At 44.0% G+C, this 25901-nt stretch overlaps 1 protein-coding gene across 1 annotated transcript; it reads right to left on the bottom strand.

The window, feature by feature from the left end:
- Positions 1-17845: 17845 nt before the first annotated feature.
- PPP1R15B (protein phosphatase 1 regulatory subunit 15B) lies at positions 17846-24776 on the bottom strand. The gene is made up of 2 exons (XM_010348923.3): positions 22378-24776; positions 17846-19169 (listed from the first exon to the last, which is right to left on the bottom strand). Exons 1-2 carry the CDS (start codon positions 24295-24297, stop codon positions 18948-18950), a joined length of 2142 nt encoding a protein of 713 aa, XP_010347225.1. The 5' UTR covers positions 24298-24776; the 3' UTR covers positions 17846-18947.
- Positions 24777-25901: the final 1125 nt, after the last annotated feature.

Below are 25901 nucleotides of genomic sequence, written 5' to 3'. Positions count from 1 at the left end.
AAAAAAAAAAAAAAAAAAAAAATTAATTAGCTGGATGTGGTGGCATGAGCGTGTAGTCCCAGCAACTCAGAACACTGTCAGGAGGATCATTTTGAGCCTGGGAGGTCGAGGCTGCAGTGAACTGTGAACCTGCCACTGCACTCCAGCCTGGGAAACAGAGTGAGACTTGGTCTCAAAAAAGAAAAAAATGTTAGGGTCCATCTGGCTTTCCCAGCTTACTCCAAATCTGCCTCTGGTGCTCCATGTAGGTACATACTGTTCCATTCTATGTACCAGACCCAAGAGAATAATTAGACAATGAGAGAGACACCTGTCTTTAAAGGGAGCAATGTGTTCCATGACAGTTGGCAAGTATCTGTTGGACGAACATACTTTTTGTGAGCATTCTAGCAGATTTGATCTTCATTCCACATAGGTAATCCCTACTCATCCCTTCAGTGTCTACCCATGTGCCACCTCCTCCAGGAAGCCATTCCTGACACTACCCCAGGGAGATTTAGATGTCTTTCCTCTATGTGTCATGCACTTAGCACACTGTAACGCAATCCTTGATTTAGTCATCTGTCTCCTCCATTGGACTGTGTGCTCCTTGGGGCAGGAACTCCATCTTATCCATCTTTATAGCCCTGGCAGCTGCCTGCAGCACCCAAGTAACACTTTTTTTTATTATTATTATTTGAGGCGGAGTCTCACTCTATCTCCCAGGCTGGAGTGCAGTAGCATGATCTCAGCTCACTGCAACCTCCACCTCCCGGGTTCAAGTGATTCTCCCACCTCAGCCTCCCCAGTAGCTGGGACTACAAGCACTCACTACCACATATAGCTAATTTTTTGTGTTTTAGTAGACATGGGGTTTCACCATGTTGGCCAGACTGGTCTCAAACTCTTGACCTCAAGTGATCCACCTGCCTCAGCCTTCCAAAGTGCTGGGATTACAGGCATGAGCCACCACACCCATTCCAATTAACATTTGATGAATGCTAGATATGATTATAACTGGGAACTACTCTTAATTCTAACCACAATCCTGTACTTTTGGACTTTATTTAGGGGCACTCTGACTGCAATCATCAGCATCATCAGGGTGTGTGGGGGGAGATCTTCCTAGAAAAAGAAATGCCAGTGATCCTTCTCATGGGTCCCAAATGCTCAACCTGGAGGGTATAAGGCAAGTGTCCCCAAACTTTTTACACAGGGGGCCAGTTCACTGTGCCTCAGACTGCTGGAGGGCCGCCACATACTGTGCTCCTCTCACTGACCACTAATGAAAGAGGTGCCCCTTCCTGAAGTGCGGCAGGGGGCCAGATAAATGGCCTCAGGGGGCCGCATGTGGCCCGCGGGCCGTAGTTTGGGGACACCTGGTATAAGGCGTATACATCTGACAGGTGGTAAAGCTAGGAGATGCCTCAGAGAACATCTAGTCCAATCCTCTTGTTTTGAATATGGCAAGTGAGGAACAGAGAAGGGAAAGGGGCTGATCAAAGTCACTGAGAAAGGTGGTGGCTGAAAAGGATCCGCTCACCAATGTCTCAGGCCGGAGCTCTTTTCATTACATCATTCATGCTCCAACACTGGAAATTGACTCTGCCAACATATACAGCAGAGACGGGGTTTCACCATGTTGGCCTGGGTGCCACATCTAGGCTGAGTCCATTCTCCAGAAGCAGAAGACAAGCAGAGGCCCACAATGTCCAAATTCTTTCTCTCTTCTCAGAGCCTACAAATGTCTAATGGAGAAAGCTTCATTTGACAATAAAGCAGAGCTGCACCTGGAAAGCACAGATGAAGGTCTCAGTGCCCATTCGTTCCTGAATTGGGAAAAGTTGGCAGCTCAAGGGAGCAGACTCCGCCGGGCTGCTATCCCCAGTCACCAGCTGTATGAAATACCTGTAGGACTCACGCCACTGACAAAGCACAGAGCCACCTGCCTAGCCCCTGTGATGGTCAAGAATATAAACTGCCAGCGTTGCTGCCAAGATGCCTCAAGGGAAAATACCAGCAACCAGTGCACTCCCAGTCCAACCTGAGCAACCAGTAAGGGCAGCTGCTGGTGTTGAATGTGGGCAGAAACAGGGGACCAGATGACATCTATTTGGAAACACGTATCACACCACTGTCTTCTTTGAGCTCCTGTTGATCTCTTTTTCCACAAGGTTTTTGTCTTGTTTAATGTCTAGTCTAGCCAGGGGTTCCTAGGGACATTTACCTAGATGAGAAAAGGCCAGTGGCTCAGACTTTTAAATGTTTATTACTCATATGAAATAAGAAATCAGGTTTGAAAATATTTCCCTAACTGTGGTGTATTCTTGCTAGTGACTTTTCACAGGCTATTTGTTGTTTATCAGTTATGATTAGTATCGATACTGCTGGTAATGACATTTTAGCAAAAGAGCTAAAGATATGTAGAAAAAGAGTAGAAACCCAAATAAAAGCAGTTGCTGGTTCGACAATTACCTAGAAAAAAGAAGGAGGGTTGACATATTAAAATGAAAACCATACATGGCTGGCAACTGAGTCAGAAATTTAGCTGTTTGCTTTTCTCCCCATGGCAAATTTTTTTTTATCTCTTTCAAACTTTTTATTTATTGATTTTCTTAGAAACAGGATCTTATTTTGTCACCCAGGTGAGGTGGTACGGTGGCACAATCATAACTCACTGTGACCTTGAACTCCTGGACTCAACCGATGATCCCACCTCAGCCTCCCAAAATGCTGGCATTACAGGAGTGAGCAACTGCGTCTGGCCTCTTTTATCTCTTTAAAAGGCAATCAAGCATTTGGATAAAATATATCAGTAATATATACAAATTATTCTGAACCTCCATTACATTCTGATGTCTTAATCACTTCAACATTACTATTTCTGGTTTGATATCTGTGGTAGGCTAAAAAAAAAACAGCTCCTCTGACCAGATCTCTGTCACAGCCCAACCCTCAGTGGAGTGACAGGGTTACTATCTGCGTCAAATCCCTAGAATCTGTTAATGTTTCCTTATTTGGAAAAAGGTCTTTGCAGCTACAATTCAGAATCTTAAGATGAGAAAATCATCCTGGATTACTGGGGTGAGCATTAAATCTAACGATAAATGTCCTCATAAGAGAGACATAAGAAATTTAATAGAAGAGGAGGAAGTCATGTGACCATGAAAACAGAGATCGTAGTGATGTGGCCAGAAGTCAGGGAATGTTGGCAACCACCAGAACTCAACGGGGCAAAGAGCACGTTTCCCCCTAGAGCTTCCAGTGCAAGTGTAGTCCTGCCGATACCTTGATTTCACACCTGAACTGTGAGAGTATAAATTTCAGTTGTTTTAAACCACCCAATTTGTAGTAATTTGTTACAGTAGCCATGAGAAATTAATACAGTACCTACAAGAAATCATTACTCAATGAGGGCCAGGTGTGGTGGCTCACACCCATAATCCCAACACTCTGGAAGGCCAAGGTGGGTGGATAACTTGAGGTCAGGAGTTCGAGACCAGCCTGGCCAACATGGTGAAACCCCGTCTGTACTAAAAACACAAAAATTATTTGGTGGCACACGCCTGTAATCCCAGCTACTCAGGTGGCTTTGACACAAGAATCTCTTGAATCCGGGAAGTGGAGGTTTCAGTGAGCTGAGATTGCGCCACTGCACTCCAGCCTGGGCGACAGAGTAAGACTCTGTCTCAAAAAAAAAAAAAAAACCTCAATGAGGACCGAAATAAACGTCCATGATTATTTTTACTTGCCTGTCATCCACTCTCCCTTCTTCTGCTAATAGCCCCAGGTTTCCTTGTGACATCTACCCTCTGCCGCTCTCGGCCTGTGTGGGTTGGGTGTGCTGGCCCCACCTTTACTGTCACTCCATTGAGGGTAGGGCTGTGACAGAGATCCAGCCAGAGATCGGACAACTCTCCATTCCCCTGGTTCAGGAAAGGACACAGGGCTCAGACGAGACCAATGAGACTCTGTTTTTTAAAGATCCCAAAATTATTGGGAAGAAGCCCTTTTTCTCTTGCATTCGAAGGTGGCAGATACTGTGTCAGTGCTGCTGGGGTCCTCATGTGGACAGAGCCTGCCTGAAAGTGAAACCAACACAGGAGGAAGTGAAGTCAGAAGACAGAGCGAGACTGGGTCCTCCTTGTATCCTGGGAGCCCTGGGATCCAGCTTGCAAGGGAGGCTCCACCCCTGAAATTCCAGCTATAGGTGCCAATAAACCCCTTACTTCCTTTAGTTGGTTTGAACTGGGTTTCTGCCCCTAACAAATGAAAAAGTGCTGACAGATAAAAAAGTCACAAAAAAAGGCTTTTTGTGTGTAATGGGAAAGCCAAAGAGATAATCATGTGTTTCTCGTGACTCACCAATAGGACCTCTTCTGTTCTGAGAAAGCCACAATTTTAGATCAAGAAAGGGTCTTAGTGATCATCTACTCCAAAAAAACACATTTTTCCAACAAAGATACTAGAGAATTCAAGGAAGTACCCAGCATTGCGGCAATTCCTCAGTAGAATTAGGACTAGAACTCAAGCCTCCTGAAAACCTGATCCGTAGGAAGTTTACAATGAGACACTTGCTACATCGTTTAAACATACTTGGCCAAGAGACTCACTGAGTTACAAGAAGATTGTAACAGATTCCTTTGGGCTGTAAAAGAATAACCACACAGCAATCTGTGCTGAGGGCTGGTGTTTAATAGATATGCTCACCTACAGGTGAGGCCACTAGCCACTGATAATTGTCTTCCAAGAACCAGGAAGCAAAGGAAAGGAAGGCAATAACCATCTCTGCCAGCGTTCGAGATATGGCCATGTAAATATGCAAGAGACCAGACAGACTAGTTGCTTAATTAAAGTCATACCTCTGTAAGGGCTTGAAAGAGAAGGGTTTCATTATAAAAACTGCCGTTCTAGTGCTAGCATCCAGAGGTTGGCAGAATTCTGAGGTTTCTCCACAACCAAGTATATTGAATTGCATTGGTCCCACAGATATTTATTAAGACCCTCTGTGGGCAAGGATAGAATGTCCCTCCCTTCACGGAGTTCATAAGCGTGTGGTCTCAGACGATAAGTCTATAGAGAGAAATGGAGAGAGTAAAGGGAACGAAAGGACCGCAGCGGATGCTGCTGTCTTATATCGTGTATATTTTACATAGCCTCAGTGAGAAGAATGACATTTGAACAAAGGCTTGCATTACAGGAGACAGCAAATCATGTGGACACCAGGGAAGGATGCTCTAGGCAGAGGGAATAGCAAGGGCAAAGATCTGGAGGTGGGAGCATCCTTAAGGTGTTTGAGAAGTGACCAGGAGGCCAGTAAGGCTGGAGCAGGGTGAATGAGGGAGAGACTAGGAGGACATGAGAATGGAGGGTGGAGGGAGGCCAGGTCATTCCCAGCCATTGGAAGGAGCTTTGTTTTTATTCCAAATGATACCGAAAATGGTTGGCTGGTTTTGAGTGCAGAAGTGACATGATCTTCAGGACTTCATGTTATTTAGAGGATCACTCTGGCTGCTGTTTGAAATAGGGGTGAAGCAGATTCTAGTTAGGAGGCTATGGCTTGGTTCAGGATGTGAGGAGGAGAAGCAGTGAGAAATAGTAAGATTCTGGGTATCTTTTGAAGGTGGAACTGACAAGATTTGCTGACAGACTATAATTGGGCTTAGAGGAAGAGGAGCCAGGATGACTCCAAGGGATGTGGCCTAGGCAGCTGGAAGGATAGAGCTCCTTTCCATTGACCAAAATGGCGGGAGACTGACGGTAGAGCATGTGTGGCAGGGAGTGAGGGGATCAGACCTTCAGTTTTGAGCATGTTACGTTGGAGATGCCTATGAGATAGCCAAGCAGAGGTGCCAGCAAGGTGCATGGATGTATAAGACTATTAAGTTGGTGCAAATGTAATTGCAGTTTTTGCCATCAAAAGCAATGACAGGTGTGGGCACAGTGGCTCACACCTGTAATCCCAGCACTTTGGGAGGCCTACGTGGGTGGATCACCTGAGGTCAGGAGTTCAAGACCAACCTCACCAACATGGAGAAACCCCATCTCTACTAAAAATACAAAATTAGCCAGGCGCGGTGGCACATGCCTGTAATCGAAGCTACTCAGGAGGTTGAGGCAGGAGAATCGCTTGAACCCGGGAGGCGGAGGTTGCAGTGAGCCAAGATTGCGCCATTGCACTCCAGCCTGGGTAACAAGAGCAAAACTCCATCTCAAAAAAAAAAAAAAAAAAAAAAAAAAAAAAAAAAAGCAGTGGCAAAAACCGCAATTACATTTGCGCTAGCCTAATAGAAGACCAGGTAGTAGAGATACACATTGGTATGCATTGGTATTTTTCGGTGATTAGATGGCATTACAGCCCTGAGGCTGTTTGAGATCACAAAGGAAATGAGTATAGGTGGGGAGGAGACAGAGACCAAGGCTGAGAGCTGGGGCACCCCAAATCTCAGAGGTCAAGTTAATGAGAAAGAATCTGCAAAGGAGACTGAAGAACAGGCGGCAGCAGCATCCCGGAGGTGCGCCCTGTGTGCGTTCACATCGCTCACAGGCAGAAGCGATGTGTGAGTGGTGCCCATGCTCCAGAAGGGCTGAGGTTAGAGTGGGTTCTGTCTGAGCAGGAAGGAACTTGTACTCCTGGGTGAAAGGGTGGAGAGACAGCCCAGGTGATTTTTAAGTTGGTCTGAGCACAGGCCTGGGAAGATGATCATTTCGGCTAATGAGCCCTTGCTCTTCCGAAGAGAAAGGCGCTGAAATGTGCTTCCTGCAGCTCCATCTCTCAAAACCTCTGCTCTGGCTCCTCCTGGGAATGATGCCAGCCCAAGATGGCTGGCTGACTTTTCCTGCCAGGATGTGTCATGGAGCAGAGAGCTGGCACTGACGGTTCCCCAGAGGGGGAGGGAAGGACTGAAATTGTCAGGGCAAGATACGGGCCTGGTGGAGCCCAGAGCAGTGGTGCCCTAGTCCACCTGCTGACCTCTCTTCTCTGGGTCTCTTCTTGACAGCTCTTTCTAGGTAGACAATGCTCTCTCAGTGCTGACTTTAATGTCTGTTCTGGGATTTTTCTAGAAAATGGCAGCTGGTGCCGACTCTGGCATTTCCTGGGACTAACATAGCACTTCGGTTCAATTTAGCTCAATAAATGTAGAAGGCACAATTATGCCTCCATCTTGGCAAAAACTGTTTCTGCCTTCAGCCAATCAGCTTCTTCTCCTCTTGTCTCTGTCACCTGCCAAGCTGCTCTCCACTTGACGAGTGGAGTGAAGGTCAGTCCTCTCCACTTGGGACCTCAGCTCCCAGTTCAGCAGCTTTTTCTCGCTCCCATGTCTCCCGCTCATTCTGTGTGATTTCAGCAGTAATGTGAATGAACTACCTATCCAATGTCCTAACCTTACAATACCCTGATACCCTCAACTCCAGGGCTATTCACCCTACTCCAATTAGCTACTCACAGCCAAGACCACACCTTGGACTTTCTTACCCTGAAGATTTGTTCCAGCCTGGAAAGCGTAAACTCTAGTGTCCTACTTCCTGACAACAGTTTTGGTCCTTCTCATACCCTCATTCCTGTCTTCTTTTACTTGTTTTAAAATTTTTATTTATTTACTTATTTTTGAGATGGAGTTTCACTCTTGTTGCCCAGGCTGGAGTAGAGTGGCACGATCTCAGCTCACTGCAACCTCGCCTCCCAGGTTCAAATGATTCTCCTGCCTCAGGCCTCGGGTGTAGCTGGGACTATAGGCGTCCACCACCATGCCCAGCTAATTTTTGTATTTTTAGTAGAGACGGGGTTTCACCATGTTGACCAGGATGGTCTCGATCTCTTGATCTCGTGATCCACCCGCCTCGGCCTCCTAAAGTGCGGGGATTACAGGCGTGAGCCACCACGCCCGGCCCTCGTTTTGTTTGTTTTATGTCACCAGGCTGGAGTGCAGTGGCGTGATCTCGGCTCACTGCAACCTCTGCCTCCCAGGTTCGAACAATTCTCCTGCCTCAGCCTCCTGAGTAGCTGGGACTACAAGCACGCACTACCACACCCGGCTAATTTTTGTGTTTTTAGTAGAGACGGGGTTTCACCATGTTGCCCAGGATTGTCTTGATCTCTTGACCTGATCCTCCCACCTCAGCCTCCCAGAGTGCTGGGATTACAGGCGGGAGCCACTGCGCCGGGGCAAAAAACCGAAGAGTTTAAAAAACGATGCCCTTAACCATCTTGGAAAACTGGATATGAATGCTATCCTGCATAATGAAGCGCCTTTCATCACATTGACCACAGTGCAGTGACCCTCAGGCTACCGCTTGAAAGATCAGTCATGAAGACCCTGCATCAACTGATTTAAAACCTTGGGTTTAAAGTCATCACTAATAATGCTAGCTTTAAAAAAAAAAAAAAAAAAAAAAAGCTCAAATACTATAGATTAAAAAAAAATGTAAACATTGAAGATAGACCTTTTCACACATAAAATTGCTTCTTTGAAATGAATTCATAAATTATTTAATTGCTATGTCAGGAGGGAGCCTGCCTATTGGGAAAAAGAGGCTATGGAAATTGTCACTTCAGTTAAAGAAAAGTGTATTTTGTGTCTGAAATACTCTGGTCACTGTGCAGACCCTTCCACTACAGAGGAAGAAAGGAAAGAGCAAACCACAATTAAAATTCGATGTGACATGAACAGTGATTAAAAAAAAAAAAAAAAAAGCATACAGGGGCCAAGCGAGGTGGCTCACACCTGTAATCTCGACAATTTGGGAGGCCCAGGCAGTAGGCTCTCTTGAGGCCAGGAGTTTGAGACCAGCCTGGGCAATATAATGCGACCTCATCTCTACACAAAAAAATATAAAATTAGCCAGGCATTGCGGTGTATGCTTGTGGTCCTAGCTACTTGGGAGTCTGTGGTGGAAGGACTGCTTAAGCCCAGGAGTTTGAGGCTGCAGTGAGCTATAACTGTTCCACTGTACTCCAGCCTAGGCAACTGAGCAAGACTCTGTCTCTAAGAAAAATTGCTTCTAAAAAAGGTGTCAAAGGTACTGTAATACTGAAAACAAGACGAAGAATTCTGCAGATGACAGAGATGGAGTCATCATCAGGGAAGCCTTTAGAGGGGAGATGAAACTTGATCAAGGGAGCAAATATTCCCAAAGAACCCAGAGGGCTCTATGCTGAGTGGGAAGGTTAAGAAGGGACATGGGCTTAGTGTAACTTGTCATCCTTTGAAACAACCTGGGAAATTAATTTCAAGAACATGCACCTGCTTCCATCTTTGGACTTCCCAGCAAGACCCTTCTTCTGTATTTCAATATTCCTCTAAAAAAGTACCTTCCCGGCTGGGTGCAGTGGCTCACACCTGTAATCCCAGCACTTTAAGAGGCCAAGGTGGACAGATCACCTGAAGTCTGGAGTTCAAGACCAGCCTGGCCAACATGGTGAAACTCCGTCTCTACTTAAAAAATACAAAAATTAGCTGAGCAGGGTGGTGGGCACCTATAATCCCAGCTACTCAGGAGGCTGAGGCAAGAGAACTGCTTGAACCCAGGAGGTTGCAGTGAGCCGAAACCACGCCATTGCACTCCAGCCTGGGCAACAAGAGCAAAACTCATCTTAAAAAAAAAAACCGGGAGGCCGAGGCAGGTGGATCACAAGGTCGAGAGATCGAGACCATCCTGGTCAACATGGTGAAACCCCGTCTCTACTAAAAATACAAAAACTTAGCTGGGCATGGTGGTACATGCCTGTAATCCCAGCTACTCAGGAGGCTGGGGCAGGAGAATTGCTTGAACCCAGGAGGCGGAGGTTGCGGTGAGCCGAGATCGCGCCATTGCACTCCAGCCTGGGTAACAAGAGCGAAACTCCGTCTCAAAAAAAAAAAAAAAAAAAAACCTTCCCTCAGGGAATACTGGGTTACACCCCAGGCCAGTTGAGCTGTGACTTTCAGCAGCAAATTGTCCTGGGGAAGGGAATGCATTCAGAGGTAGATGTCTAGAAAACGTGGCAAAACATTTTAGGTATTTCTAGACGTGTTAAAAACAAAAAACCTCCTATGTAAATTCTTAGCGGGGCAAAAAAGAAACCCCTGCCCTCTCTACTCAGTCAAATCAAGCAGAAACAGGAGAAAGAAAAAGCACCACAACAATACAGTTGAAAGTTGCCTGCCGGGCGTGGTGGCTCATGCCTGTCATCCCAGCACTTTGAGAGGCCGAGGTGGGCAGATCACGAGGTCAAGAGATCGAGACCATCCTGGCCAACATGGTGAAACTCCATCTCTACTAAAAATACAAAAAAAAAGAAAAAGAAAAAGAAAATTGCCTCAGTCACTGCAGGTACAGGAAAGTTATATGCAAACACTATATGCCTTCCATTCTGTACACCTGGAAGTAGCTTAAGGACAGCCCCTCACCCAGGTTTGTTGATTTCAGTTCATATGGAGCTAATATCAACCTACCAAACAGAAGTCTCGGTCATCTACCTGGTCTTGGCTGTTAGCTCCAAGAGGGAAGCCAGCAACATTAGCATGAACCCCCAGCCCAATAGTTCTTGGCTTTTTGCCTCCTTCCAGGCCAGTCACATGTACCACTCTGTCATCAAACACAGTGATTCTCTATGCCAGAAGCAATACGGTATCCTCCTCGCATTGAGAACAGCTGCGCTGGTGCACAGGCATGCAACAGAAGACTGAATGCTGGGCAACTAGAGAGACGAAGTGGAAAAACCCTAACACACAAACCCCAGCAAATCTCAAACACCAGCCTCTTAGATCTCACCTCCAATCACCATGCTCGTTTTACTCTCTCTCTCTGAGCAGATCAAAAAGAAATCAGTTCCTTTGTTTGTGTTCAAAAACAAATGTTGGTTCTCCCGTAAGAAACAGCCCCTACTTCTGGGTAGTTACCACAAAAGGTGGAGTCACACTAGGCCAGGCAGGCCTGGAATGGGCAGGGCAGGGCAGTTTTCCGGCTTGTTTACACATAAGGGACCCACCTCCAGGGGAGCAAAAGCCACCAGATCTGTGTAACAGGCGTCCATCAGGCACTCCCAGATGGAAGATAACGCCATCTGGTGGAGACAACGGAGCATCACCAGATTTCTAGTGGAGAAATCTCTGGTGGAGACGACATCACTAGAAACCCAAAGCCAATCTTCTGTCAAAAAGAGCTTAAACCCCTGGTGTGGTGGCAAGAATACCCTGGTACTCCAATTCAGCCTGTTAATTCTGGGAAAGAAGGGTCTCAGCTGATTTGCTTGCATATTAAATTCATAAATTAACAATGTGTCTTCTTAATGACACTCAAATTAATGGATGTGGTATCCCTAGCCAAATTGAAATTTGTAATTACTTTTACAAATTTAGTTAAAGCTTGCTGTGGCTCTTCTCTAAGGACATTTAAATTCTGTGATTCAACATCATCTGATGATTTAGGCACACTTGTTTCTGTCAGACAAGGCTGTTTGGATGGAACTTCAATAAAGCTGATGAGAGAGGTGACTTTGGGAAAGCTATTAACTTGGTCCAGCCCAGTGGCTCACACATGTAATCCCAGCATTTTGGGAGGTCAAGGCAGGTGGACTTCTTGAGACCAGGAGTTGCTATATGGTGGCTCACACCTGTAATCCCAGCATTTTGAGAGGCCAAGGCAGGCAGCTCATAAGCCCAGGAGTTCAAGACCAGCCTGGGTAACGTGGTGAAACCCCATCTCTATGAAAATACTAAAAATTTGCTGGGTGCAGTGGCATCCACCTGTAGCCCCAGCTACTTAGGAGGTGAAGGCAGGAGAATCACTTGAGCCTGGGAGATGGAGGTTGCAGTGAGCCAAGATCATACCATTGCATTCCAGTCTGGGTGATGGCAGTGAAACCCTGTCTCAAAAAAAAAAAAAAAAAAAGTTGTTATTTAACAAATATTTCTTGACTATACCGTACCAGGCACAGTTCTAGGCTCTGGATTCATAAGTACCAAGGTCCCTGCTCTCATGGAGCTTACAGACTAGTGAAGATGGGAGCAGATGAGAAGGAAGTAAAAATGTTAACAAGATGAGGTCAGAGTGAACATAATTTTAAAAGGCACTGGAGAGGAAAAAGGAAGGGTTAGTGGATAGAGTGATCAGAGGTCTCTTTAAGGTGATTATTTGAGATCCAAAGAGGAGTGGATCTTTCATGATGAAATTCGGTCTTAAAAACTCCCACTTCAGAACGAATCTCCAGTTCTTTTTCAAAACTCCTGGGACTCCTCTGGGTTTTGCCTTCAGAGCCAATATATGAATCCCATTAACAAAAGGAGGTTTGGCCAGATGTGATGACTTGCGCTTGTCATCCCAGCACTTTGGGAGGCCAAGGTAGGCTAATTGCTTGAGTTCAGGAGTTTGAGACCAGCCTGGGCAACATAGTGAGACCCTGTGTCTACAAAGAAAAAACAAGAAAGAAAGAAAGAAAAATACAAAAATTGGGCAGGCAAAGCCATGCACGCCTTGGTCCCAGCTACTTGAGAGGCTGAGGTGGGAGGACTGCCCGTGCCTGGGAAGTCGAGGTTTCAGTGAGCTGTGATCATGCCACTGCACTTCAGAGCCTGGGTGACAGTGAGACCCTGTCTCAAAAAAAAAAAAAAAAAGAAAGAAAGAAAGAAAGAAAGAAAGAAAAGGAAAAGAAGGTTTAATTCAAAGCAGCATTATTCAGCTTTACTATCACTTCTTTCTTTGACCCTGAACATCCTTGGGATGTTTCTGAAAGTTAATCCATCTTTTTTTTTTTTCAACTTTTTTGAGAAAGGGTCTCACTTTGTCACCCAGGCTGCAGTGCAGTGGTTCAGTCATAGCTATCACCTCAGCCTCCCAAGTAGCTGGGACTACAAGCATGCACCAACATGCCCAGCTAAAATTTTTTTTTTTTTTTTTTTAAAGACGGTTTTGCCATGTTGCCCACACTGGTCTTGAACTCCTGGGCTCAAGAGATCCTCCCACGTTAGCCTCCCAAAGTGCTGGGATTACAGGCATGAGCCACTGCCGCTGGCCAATCCAGTCTTAATACAAATGTTTACCTAATATTTTTGTGGGAAAATGTGCAATGAGCTCTGGTAGAAAGTCAAAAACTTTGTGAGGTCCTTTCTGCTATCTCTGGCAATTGTCCTCTTCTTTTGCTATTAAGTTCTTCATCCTTCTTCTTTGTAAGGGACTATAAAACAGTAGTGAAAATAAAATATTCAGCAAATAAAGGCAAGAGGAAATGGAAAAGGGACATTACTGAGATAAAGGGGGAAGTGTAAAAAGATTAAAAGAACAAACCTGAAAAATTGTTCCAAAGCTGCTTCCCTTGTGGTTGAGCTTTCCAGGCCTTGCAGCTCTCAGGCTCATTAGATCTCTAGGGTATCCTCCCCGTGGGTCACGCAACCTACTTTCCACAAACCGAGTTTCCCCTGTCTTTCCCTGATGAGATTAAGGAGGCTGTCAGCGGTGAAACACTGATGTAACTCAAATTGCTTACATGGTAATACATAACCCTGCTCTCAACTGCCTTCTCCGTTCCGTGTGTAGAATGAGTTCGTTCTATTTAAATTCCGATGTCAAACTTGCCGTGGAAACATATTGGTTTAAAGCATCATAGGTCCTGCTTGATGATCCTCAAAGCCAGCAGGGTTAAAAGAGATTGATGTATCCTCTTTACGATACTGCTTGTTACAGATCTTGGTATCACGCTGCCTCTGTATTTTAAAGTCACAACTGACCAACACAGACTTAAGTCTCGCTGGAGCACATCCAGGAAGGAAAAGATTGGTGTTTTGTGTTGATCCCAAAACACTCAACTAAGTTCACAAGGAAAGATTTCAAATACTAACACATATATAATTAAATAACTCTCAAAACCTCTTTTTACAGTTAAAAAGAAATTAAGTCTCTCAGCTCAGAAAGGCAATTCCTGGGAAGCATTATTTTTTAATGTGCCAAAAATGTCTTTGTATATCTCTGTATTGTATGCTTTTATAAATAGCAGGCACTGCTATGAGGAAAAAGTGAAGATTTCCCATTTTTATTGTAAAAAGGTACAGAAAACAGCGCCAGAGCAGAGTAGGAGTCTAAGGCGGAGGGAGTCGTGGCAGGACAGGTGTTTAGAAAGTTTCTCCCACTCTTTGACCGAGTATTGGTTGAAAGGAGCGCTGCTGAAACGGTAACCAAAGGAGGCATTATGCTTCCAGAAAAATCTCAAGAAAAAGTATTGCAAGCAACGGTAGTCGTTGCTGGATCGGGTTCTAAAGGAAAGGGTGGAGAGATTCAACCAGTTAGCGTGAAAGTTGGAGATAAAGTTGTTCTCCCAGAATATGGAGGCACCAAAGTAGTTCTAGATGACAAGAATTATTTCCTATTTAGAGATGGTGACCTTCCTGGAAGGTACATAGACTGAAGTCAGTCACTATTGAAATGGCATCAACGTGAAGCTGCCCATTCCACTGAAGTTCTGAAATCTTTCATCACGTAAATAATTTCCATATTTCTTTTATAATAAATGACAAAAAAAAAAAAAAAAGGATACAGAGAATAGAGTCCAAACGAACTCTCCAAATGAGAATATGACAGAGAACACCAAATTCCCAGATCTGAGTAATTATCAAAATTTCTGAGGTCCCAGCCTGGGCAACATGGCAAAACCCCACCTCTGGCCGGGCGCGGTGGCTCAAGCCTGTAATCCCAGCACTTTGGGAGGCCGAGGCGGGTGGATCACGAGGTCGAGAGATCGAGACCATCCTGGTCAACACGGTGAAACCCCGTCTCTACTAAAAATACAAAAAATTAGCTGGGCATGGTGGCACGTGCCTGTAATCCCAGCTACTCAGGAGGCTGAGGCAGGAGAATTGCCTGAACCCAGGAGGCGGAGGTTGCGGTGAGCCGAGATCGCGCCATTGCACTCCAGCCTGGGTAACAAGAGCGAAACTCCGTCTCAAAAAAAAAAAAAAACAAAAAAAACCCCACCTCTACAAAAAAAAAAAAAAATAACAGAAAAATTAGCCAAGTGTGGTGGTGTGAACCTGTAGTCCCAGCTACTCAAAAGGCTGAGGTGGGAGAATTGCTTGAACCTGGGAGGTTGAGGCTGTTGAGGCTGCAGTGAGCCAAAGACGCACCACTGCACTACAGCCTGGAGGACAAAGCAAGACCCTGACTCCAAAAAAAAAATAAAAATAATAAAAATATTCTAAGGTCAAAAATTAAATATTTGCTTTTAACTTTCTACTGAAGTAGAAAAGAAAAACACAGTTTCTAAAATATCAGGATAAGCATAGCAGTAAATGTGGGTATTTTCATGTCTATTACTGGGGAATGGCAGACATGCTTCAATTAACCCCAAGATAGAAATAAAATAACCTGGGATGTCAACTCATTTTATACTAAATATTGTTTAACTGCAACTAAATGTTAGTTTCTTTCCTTCCAGTTCAGAAATAAATCTTTAATAACTTTTCTTCATTAACAGGGAAGACGAAAGTACCTCTATTCAGAGTGCTATTACTCTTTAATCCATTAATAGGGCTGCCAGAACCCAAATGCTTTTATTTTTTTCTTTGAGACAGAGTTTTGCTCTTGTTACCCAGGCTGGAGTGCAATGGCTTGATCTCGGCTCACCGCAACCTCCGCCTCCTGGGTTCAAGCAATTCTCCTGCCTCAGCCTCCCAAGTAGCTGGAACTAAAGGCACACGCCATCATGCCCAGCTAATTTTTGCATTTTTTTTTTTTTTTTTTTTTTTAGTAGAGACGGGGTTGTTCACCATGTTGACCAGGATGGTCTCCATCTCTTGATCTTGTGATCCACCCGCCATGGCCTCCTAAAGTGCTGAGATCACGCCCGGCCTCCTAATGCTTTTTTTTTTCCAGAGTAAAAATTTGTTTCTGGTGTTAAAACATTTATTTTCTTTCTTTTGAGACAGTCTCAATGATCCATGTATTTAATATTAAAGCACAATTCCATCTGACTTTACTTTTTGAGACTATCACTCAGGCTGGAGTGCAGTGGTGCAATCACAGCTCACCGCAGGTTTGAATTTCTGTGCTCAAGCAGCCCTCCTGCTTGCTCAACTTCCCAGGTAACTGAGACTGTAGGCTAGGACCACAGGTGTGCACCACCATGGCTTTTTTCTTTTTTTGTAGAGGGAAGGGTCTCACTGTTGCTCAAGCTGAACTCTGGGCCTGAAGCAATCCTCCCACCTCGGCCTCCCAAAGTGCTGGATTACAGGAATGATCCACCATAGCTGGCCCATTTTTGTAAATGAGAGATCATCATGATTTTACAATACCATGATTAACATGACTCTTATTTTGTGCATAAATAAGAGATTTCCCTGATAAACCGTTGGCTGAGCCCAGCATCTGAATGTTATTGCTTCTGTTTATTTTCTTTGCAGCAGAACTGAAAAGCTGGGGCCAATTTCAGAATCAAATCTTCAGTCTCTCAGAAGGCCCTCTCATAATACTTCAAGAACCAAATTCTTCTATTACTAAAGTGTTGTTTGCAGTTATATTAATCCTGTTTAGTAATTCCAAAACCAATGTAAAATACTATGATATATATAAAGTTGAACCAAAGTATCATTTAACATTTAATAATTGCAAATATTTTTATTGCAATTTAGATTAGTTATGTTATATACACAAATATAATTTTAACTATAAAACCCAACAAACTAGTTACATTTAAATCATTAATCTGTAGAAGCCAATTTAGTCTTCTAGTCCCCTAACTTTACCTTCCTTAAATTATACAAAAATAAAATCTTGATAGTTTTGATTTCAAGTTAAAGAAGTGTTATCACATTTCATCACTCAGAAATGGAACTTTTACCTGTCTGTACAAAGCCTTTTACATGCTACATTGACACTTAAAGCACCATTAACAAGATTATAAATGTGTAAAATGTTTAATTAAAACCTCCAAGGGTTTTCTCTATAAGATTATGGGGGTTTAACTTTGTTCTAACTAGAATTGGGATGAAACTAACAAGAATTTTGCTTATTTCTCCTTCAGTCTAACTTTAAAGCAGTCCCTTCTCTCCTTCTCATCACCTTCTGATCACTTCTCCTAAAGGATGGTAGTGTATAGAAGAATTCTTAATCAAGCTTTTAGTCATTTGGTAGTGAGGTTAGAATCCCATGAGAACAATCTCCCAAAATCCAATGAAAGATGTCTCATTATTTTCAAATATGAAAAGGTGCTAGGTTTCAGAAACAGGAAACACAACGTAAGTCTCGGAAATAAAATGCTTCAGCTTGGTTTTAACAGAATGCTTACATGTTGTCAAAAAGCTTTTTTCAAGGCAAATGATGCCTGCTTTCCAACTGACATAGCTGGTGCTTGACACCAGCCTGTAAATGTGCTCCCTACCATGACCTGAAGTGGAGGTGCACAAAACACACAGAATAAGGGCTCTGCAGAACTCAGACCAACTTTTATGGTGTGGCATTCTTAATGTGTTTAAGTATGAATATATAAATACTAGAGGCAGTTCTTAGAACAAACCAGATAGAAATAAAATAACGACCAGGTAGATTGTAAACTGAGGTAGTAACCCTGTGAGCACTTCTGATGAAAAATTCATCCCCACACTTAAAGTAAGTTCAAAACTAAGAGGTCACCTATTCTACTTGTGCTTTCCCTGATAGGAAGCACACGGAGTGAGAGCAGTCCACTGAAGAGTTGGTTAACAATCCCTCAACCTAACTCATGTGTACTTTGTAAAGCTAAACAAATTAGCCAAACACAACCAGTCAATGCAAAGGCTTCAAAGGAAACTTTGGGCTAAACATACTAAGACTGTCTAGTCATTAATCTATACTTCTTTCCTGAAAGTAAAGACCTTGCCATTACTTCTCTCATTATTAAATAGGACACAATAAACCTGTATATTGTCTGAAGTTTATATTTTACATTTCAAATGTGAAAATTCAGAACTGCCCATTTCCAATTTTACAGTGACATCCTGACAGTTTTCAAAGTGACTGTGCTGAGGCATGCTATTCATTAACACTGGCTTTCTGTTAAGAGCATATATACCAAAACCAAATTACTCTGAGATGTCTCCTATTTTCTTCCTAGGAAAATTTAGGCTTTTAAGTTTAAAAAATGCTTGTGATGTAACTATTACTTTCCAGAGTGTTTTGCAACAACTTCAACCTGTTAAGAGACAAAGAACTGTATTAAATTGGGAACTACAAAAACATATACAGAACCCTCTCCAAAGAACAGTTTGCAAAGAAATTAAATACATTAGATGTTAAAATCTGGTAGAAAGATGCAGCTTTCCCACAGTAGTAAAGTACTGCACATTCGAGTTCTGTGGCAGTCCTTGGAAATTTCCTAGGTAGAACTTAATATATTTTCAACCCAAGTCATTTTTACAAAAAAAAAAAAAAAAAAAAAAAAGTGACACAAAATAATGTACTTTAAGTTGGTAGCATACAAAAGGTTATTTTTTTAGCCTAAGGTAGATAGGTGAAATCATTGAAATAAAAAAAAATATAGAAAAACATCAAATCCCATTAACTTCTGAATTTGGGGAAAGAAACAAAAAAGAGCCCAAAGTTTTCAGACAGGCATACATAATTTAGATTAGAAATGAAAATGGGTTTTAAGCCCTATAAATATCGTTTTCCAAGAAAATAAGTTTTGAAAGTGCAAAATGATAACTCAAAAAGGTCCCCTTTTCACTAAGGCAAGCAAAGGACTTTTAAAAGCACATCCAACTAAATCCAAAAAGGGAGGATTAGAAACGCTAGTTAATCCTTCGTTATCAGGGCTGGCTTCAAACCTCAATGTTTAGGAGTGGGTTATTTGCAAAAAAAAAAAAAAAAAAAAAAAAAAAAAAAAAATTAAACTAGATCCAAGTTATATTTCCTCTAAAACAAACAAACAAAAATGTCAAAGGACAGCTGCCAAGATTTGTTTTTAAAAGACACCTCTCAGGCAAGAGGTAGTGTATGCTAGGACTACAGGCTGTCAGCTCATCTTAACATTGCTTGAAAACATTAAGTCCTTTGAAGCATTTTCCCTGGAGTCTATTAAACATTCTTTCTCTGTGCTCAAATGTCAAGCAATATCCAATAGCATCTTCTGTTTCTTGAATTCGTTTCTGGAACCTGCATCCATCCCTTGCAAATTCTTCCCATGGTCCTTTGCGATCCTCATCACCACTTATATAATATTCAGTAACTTCTTCAAGGAAGGTTACCTACAAAGATAAAGACAAATTTCAACAACTCTCTAGGATGTTACAATTAGCATAGAGGTCAATAATCCTTTATGCTACCAATTATTTCAGAACATAGAATATCTTATTATTCCCAGCTAAGAATGATATCAAGTTCTGACTAGATGGCATTTGGATGAAACAGTGGTCAAATGTCACCTAAATATTTCATATAGAGATATATATCTTTCATCTACCTGTATCTCTCATTTATCTGTATCTACCTGTGTAATACACACACACACACACACACACACACACACACACAAACACACACAGTTGTCTGCCCCCCGTTCCCTGTGCCCTACCGGCCCTTGGCTTTTGGTGTTAGTAAAATGAATCCAGATAGGGAACTGAATTTTTCATGCTGTTATTAACCCTTGCTGTTTTTTAATCCTTAGGGAAATACAGTTCTGTGATATTCTTCCCTCAAAATGACAAGCAAAACATTTCTGAAAATAACCACTGCATCCCCGGAAGTCACTGTTTTTATCACAGCATAAAAGCTTTACCAATATTTTTGCTTACTTTTATTCTTTTTCCTTTAAAATTTTTTTTTTCATTTTTCAGTGCTTTCTAACTTTTAAATCAACATGTAGTACTATTTTTGTATTACTCCTTTGGTAATCACAATATAGAAGAGAGAAAGTTACTTAATAAACAAAGTACAGCCAAATTAGTATTTTTAACGCCATGTTACTATAAGAAACTTTATAGTTAAGATTTTAAAAACCTTTGTATTCAAGATGCTATCACTCTACATATATAAAATTGTGATTCTAATATACATAACAATCCCTACTCATTACTACTTAATCCCTATTTAATTTCTAATAATTTCTTTCTATGATATCAAAGGCCAAAAGTAAATACTTGCTTTAAAGTATGTTTAATAGTTACATCAGCTAACCCCACTGTGGCCTACTACTTTCGTTCCCTTTACATCAGGCCAAGGGATGCCCCTGAGGACAATTAGGTATTTAACACCTTACTAGATATTGCTTTCTAGTCTTGAATATTACTCATTAATTGTGTCATTAAGATAAATAATAAAAACGTAATGTTTATCATATGTCAAGCTCTTTTCAAAGAGCTTTACATTTTTACTTCATTTAATCCTCACAGTAACCCTATGAGGTACGGACTATTATCATCCCCATTATTCGAATAAGAAAACAAACGCAGAAGGGTTTCTTTAGACTCACTATATACTCCATATATTCCATACACCATATTTCATCTTTTCCAATGGCAGGTAGTCAAAGACTGTCAAATAATTCTATCATATTCAGACAAAATCATTTATAAATTCTGCTTCTAGTTCAGAGTCAGTAGTATCACCTACTCTACTCATTTCATTTTACTCAATGAGCAAGCTAAAATTAGACAGGAGACTGGCCTGAGGTCTCTCAATAAGAGCTAGCATTTAAAGGCAAGGCACAATAAATTTTGAGTTTTATTTATTTGTCTCATTCAAGTTTTGCAATAACTTGTATAATAGATATTATTTTTCCCATCATAAGTGAGTAAATCGAGGCCATGAGAGTTAGGTAACTTCCCAAGTCTGGCTGCCTTCCAAATCTCTCGGCCTTAACCACTGAGGGGTAGAGGACGCGGGTCTCCAGCTGTCAAGTGCTCATTCCATTCCCCCACTTTGTTTCTTACCTATTCGTTCTAAATAGGTCATTTTGTCAGGGGCCCCTTAAAAGGATGAGAAAAGCTCTTTTACCATGACATTTACAACGTGTGAACTAAAATTTAATTTTTATTTATTTTTTTTTTTTTGAGACGGAGTTTCGCTCTTGTTACCCAGGCTGGAGTGCAATGGCGCGATCTCGGCTCACCGCAGCCTCCGCCTCCTAAATTCAGGCAATTCTCCTGCCTCAGCCTCCTGAGTAGCTGGGATTACAGGCACGCGCCACCATGCCCAGCTAAGTTTTTGTATTTTTAGTAGAGACGGGGTTTCACCATGTTGACCAGGATGGTCTCGATCTCTTGGCCTTGTGATCCACCCGCCTCGGCCTCCCAAAGTGCTGGGATTACAGGCTTGAGCCACCGCGCCCGGCAAAATTTAATTTTTAACATGACTTATTTTGCCCTAAAGACATAAGATTATCACCAGTTAGAGGTATTTTCTACCCAGGAATAATTTCAAAGTATTAAGCTGGCCATTTGGAGCCAAGAGATTATGGTACTGTCCACTGGAAACTCCCCAATGCTGCAGAATCCGAGGTCGATAATGACTCGCCCCCTATCTTTTCTTTCCAAATAATAGTGTAGGAAACTAAAGAAACTTTCCCTCTACAATAACAGACATCTTTGAGTTTGGGGAGATTCCAATTAATAACTTCAGTTGAATCAACAACAAAGAAAAACAAACTAACTCAAAAGACTCCCCAGATAAGGTTAACCTGACAATGTAATGAAAATAAAATGCTGCCTCAAGTTTTAAGACTAGTCAGGGAATAGGAAACAACTAGTCAGGACAAACCAAGTTAAGTGGCCATCATTGTTCATTATTAATCTGTAGCTGACCACTGATAACTAGCGTTGCATTCCTAAGAAAAGGCAATATCACTTCCTGTATTGGCTTTGACTTTCAATTATAACCATGTGATATCAAAACCACTGAAATTACTATTGCCTTTCATGCCAAACGACCAGATAAATTTGACTTGCTACTTGATACCATTATCCCTTTGGGTTGTAATGGACAGAAATGAAGACACTTTTGTTATATGCAAACAAAATATTAAGTATTTGCAAACAACATACCACATTTAAAATCATTTCAAAACTCTATGACTGTAACAGGACCTTTCCAATCTCTAGAAAATTAAATTGTATATACACAAAGTTTAATGGTCTGGAAAAAAAAAAAAAAAAAAGGTGTGAGAAGTTGATGCTTGTAAGGAAATAGCCCTGAACAACTAATACAAATAAAAATGACACTTTCCTGCTAACATCCACACACTGGTATGTTCGTTTTAGACAAGAACAATGTGCATGGCGGTGGGGGGGTGAGGGAGAGGAGAAGGAGGGTCGTTTACATATTTTTCAATCCAAGCATATGAATTTAGAGGCCTTCCTCAAACACACATGCACTACTAAGCCTCCAAAAAGTCATGCTGCGATATTTAACCATGTCCAGTCAGAACATACCAGGCATGTTAAAAGACAAGAAACAAACCTTTTTTCTTTTGACATGTGTGTGTCTTCCTCCAGAAAGAACTTCACGCTGTACCAAGTCTGGACATTCACTTTCTTGGCTCCCCAACAGCTGCACCTTACAAGAAAGTAAGGTGTGACACTCAGAAATGGCCACAATGGACTCAGATGGTGCCTTTGAGTCACGACAGCCTTTCCAATTTCCCCCTGATGTTTGAAAAGGAGCCTTAAAATTTAAAGGGTTGTAGGGGTCATCAGAATTACAGAAAGAGTTCCACAGTTTGAGACTCTCTGCTTCATCTGCACTAGATTCCCAGTCATCTTCCTCCCCAGAACTATGCTCAGGGGTCTCAGAAAGGCTCCCTGACTGGGAGGAATTCTCTAGATCAGACTTGCCAGACAAATCCTTCTCTGAATCAGAAGGCTCTTCAGGAACAATTCTGGCAGCAGTCTGAATTGTTGCTGTAAAGTTCTGGGGATTGTAAGGATCTACACTGTAGAAAGAGTTCCAAAGGTGAAGCCCTTCAGGGTCTTGTTCAAGGTCTGAGTCTGACAGTGAGCTATCACTATCAAAACCATCATCCTCAGCTTCCTCATCCCAATCCTCACCTTCTGGATCGGAACTTGTTTCCAGGTCACTGGATGCACCTCCCAAAATATAATCTATGAGTTTGTTACTACAAGCTGGTCTGGCAGAAATGGGAAGGGCATTTCCTATGCACGAGTAGTCAATCACACTTATTCCGTCCTCTCCAGGCTCCTTTTCCATAGGTATCTCACAAGATGGACAGCTCTCGGAAGGGCTCTGTTTTTCCAAAGCAAGTGGAACCTCTTCAGTTAACAATTCTGTTTTTTCTTCAGTGGATTCCTGGGTGGTTCCAGGAATGTCTCCAGCAGGGGGAACAAACTGTGTTGGGTTACCTCTGCAGTGCTTCAGATCCATCCGGAGAAGGCTGTGCTCCTCCTCCAGGCTGTGGTAGCCATTATCTTGGTCAGGGGTGGGTAACTCTTGTCCCTTGCTAGCCTGCTGAAGGAATTCCAGCCGTTTCATGCGAAGATGGTGAATTTCTGGTAGGCCTTCCGTAGAAAGAGGCGGACATCCCTGCCACGAGGCCGGAGTGAGCTCTGCACTCAGCGGCTGGGGATGACAATGGTCCTCTCTCAGGCGGCTGCTCTCTGAGGTTAGTGTCTGGAAGCCGACTAAATCGCCATTTCCATCACCGTTCTGATAGCTGACTTCTAGCCGAGGAAAGCAGTCCGCGTAGGAAGAGTTCAGCAAATAGGAGACCACGCTGAAATTGTCTACGCGTTGAATGTTTAGAGACCGGGAGGGCGAAGAGCCAAGTTCCCGGTCAGAGTACAGACGGGATTGAAGGCTACTGGGCAACAGTTCCACTCCCCACAGCTGCTGCTCTAAGAGAAATGCGTGTGCTGCAGGGTCCAAAGCACTTCCCTTGGCTTTAAGCTCCAAATCGAAGTCTGGGGGCGAGCATTGCCAGTGGATCCCCTCCTCTAACCAATCAAGAGGACTGGAAGCCAAGGGGTCCGAGGGGTCCAGCTGGAGCGAACTCAAACATTTTTGCGCTGTGGGGGCGGCTTGTTTCTCGCGTCCCTTCAGGGTTCTCAGGGCGCTGTGGACTCCAGCAAAATCTAGCCATCTGGTAGGGAACATTCCACCGAAAAGTTGACCCCAAATCAGCAGCTTCTGAAGCAATCCGGGGAGCGGCGCGAGGAGCTGGGAGAGCAACCTCGTCCAGTAGCTGACCCGAGTCTCGGGCCGGGCGGAGGAAAGCAGGGTGGGCTTCCCGGAGTTTTCCGGGGCAAGAGGCGTGGAGAACTTGGAAGAGGCTGCTCGCGATCGCCAAGGGAAAAAGGGTAGCCAGAACCGGGAGCCCGCCCGAGGGCTGGGCCGTTTCCGCGATCCGCCCGTCCCCGGCTCCATCTCCTTTTTCTTGGCAGTCTCTCGGTTAGGGCCGCGGCGCTGGCGGCTGGAAACGGAACTCGGGGGAAGCCTACAGAATCTCGGCCCTGCCCAGCGGGGGCGTCGGTGCTCCAGGCCGATTTCGGAGCCAGCAGAAAAGCCACAGAGGGCAGCGGAGGCGGCAACCGGCGGCAGAACGCAGGGACGAACGGCCGGCACAGGAGGCGGCGGCTGACGCGACTTCCATCTCGGCGGGAAAAGAAGTTCCCTAGTCGTCTCGACGCTTCCACGACATCGATGGGAGCCCGCCCGCGGCCTCGGCGGCGGTTTTCGGAGTGACAAGGTTGAAAGGCCCCTGAGCAGCGCGACACCGGAAGGGCTGGGCAGGCCGACGGGCGCGGTGCAAGCGAAGCCCAAAATGGCCGCAGAGCTCGCGCGCCGGCAGGACACCCCCTCCTCGGGCGCCGGATGAGACGCAGGACTGCCAGGCTGTGCGCCGCCAGCGCCGCGCCGCCTGACGTCACTCGTTCAGCCCCCAGGGGCGGGCCTTTCCGCCCACATCCGCGTGGCTGCCGATTGGTCTCCTCAGACTTCCTGCCGGCTTCCTTACTCGAGGGAGGGGGGCGCAGCGGCTCGAGGTTGCATCAGCCGGCGGGATGGGCGCATGCGCAGTCGTTGCTCTGTGGTCTCCTAGGAGACCGCCCCTGCAGCCCTCTGGGTTAAAGGGCTTGGGCAGCGAGTTTCCAAGATAACCCGAGAATTTCCCGGAGGCCCTTTGATGGCCTAATACACACCGACGTGTGTACGTCATCCGCTGGTATGCCATGGGGATTGGGTCCAGGACCCCTTAGACGCCAGAATCCGCAGATGGTCAAGTCCCTTATGTAAAATGGCAAAGTGTTTGTTTATAACCTGCATACACCTTCTCAGATACTTTAAATCTCCCTAAGATTAAGTATGATACCTAATACAATGCAAGGGCTATATAGTAGTTATACTGTATTTATTTGTATTATGTTTTGTTTTTTTCTGTAATGTTTTCAATCCATGAAAGGTTGACTGCCCCATAGGCCAACTGTAGGCTTCTCGTAGTCTTAGATTTTTATTATTCATTTGTTTATTTGAGACAGGGTCTGGCTCTGTTGCCCAGGTTGAAGTGCAGTAGTAGGATCTCGGCTCACTGCAGCCTCAACCTCCTGGGCTCCAGCGAGCCTCCGACCTCAGCCTCCGGTTGGAGCTGGGATTGCAGGCACGCACCACCACACCCAGCTAATTTCTTTCTGTTTGCTTGTTTTTGTTTTTGAAATGAAGGAGTCTCACCCTCTCACCAGGCTGGAGTGCAGTGACGCGATCTCGGCTCACTGCAACCTCCACCTTCCGGGTTCAAGTGATCGTCCTGCCTCAACCTCGGGAGTAGCTGGGACTACGTGCACGCGCTACCAGGCCCAGCTAAATTTTGTATTTTTAGTAGAGAGGGGGTTTCACCATGTTGGCCAGGATGGTCTGGCTCTCTCGACCTCGTGATCCACCCACCTCCACCTTCCAAAGTGCTGGGATTACAGGCATGAGCCGCCTGGCTGGCCAACTTTCGTGTATTTTCTGTAGAGACAGGGTTTCGTCATGTT

This window comes from Saimiri boliviensis, chromosome 14, assembly GCF_048565385.1.
Source record: "Saimiri boliviensis isolate mSaiBol1 chromosome 14, mSaiBol1.pri, whole genome shotgun sequence".
Classification (NCBI taxonomy): Eukaryota; Metazoa; Chordata; class Mammalia; order Primates; family Cebidae; genus Saimiri; species Saimiri boliviensis.
This window is presented reverse-complemented; position numbering and strand designations above follow the sequence as displayed.

Bases quoted from the DNA above. Each gene is read 5' to 3' on its own strand.
- PPP1R15B (XM_010348923.3), bottom strand. From the start codon at position 24,297: ATGGAGCCGGGGACGGGCGGATCGCGGAAACGGCCCAGCCCTCGGGCG. The intron at 19,170-22,377 runs GTTTGTTTCTTG...TTATCTTTGTAG, and splicing joins CACATGTCAAAAGAAAAAAG to GTAACCTTCCTTGAAGAAGT.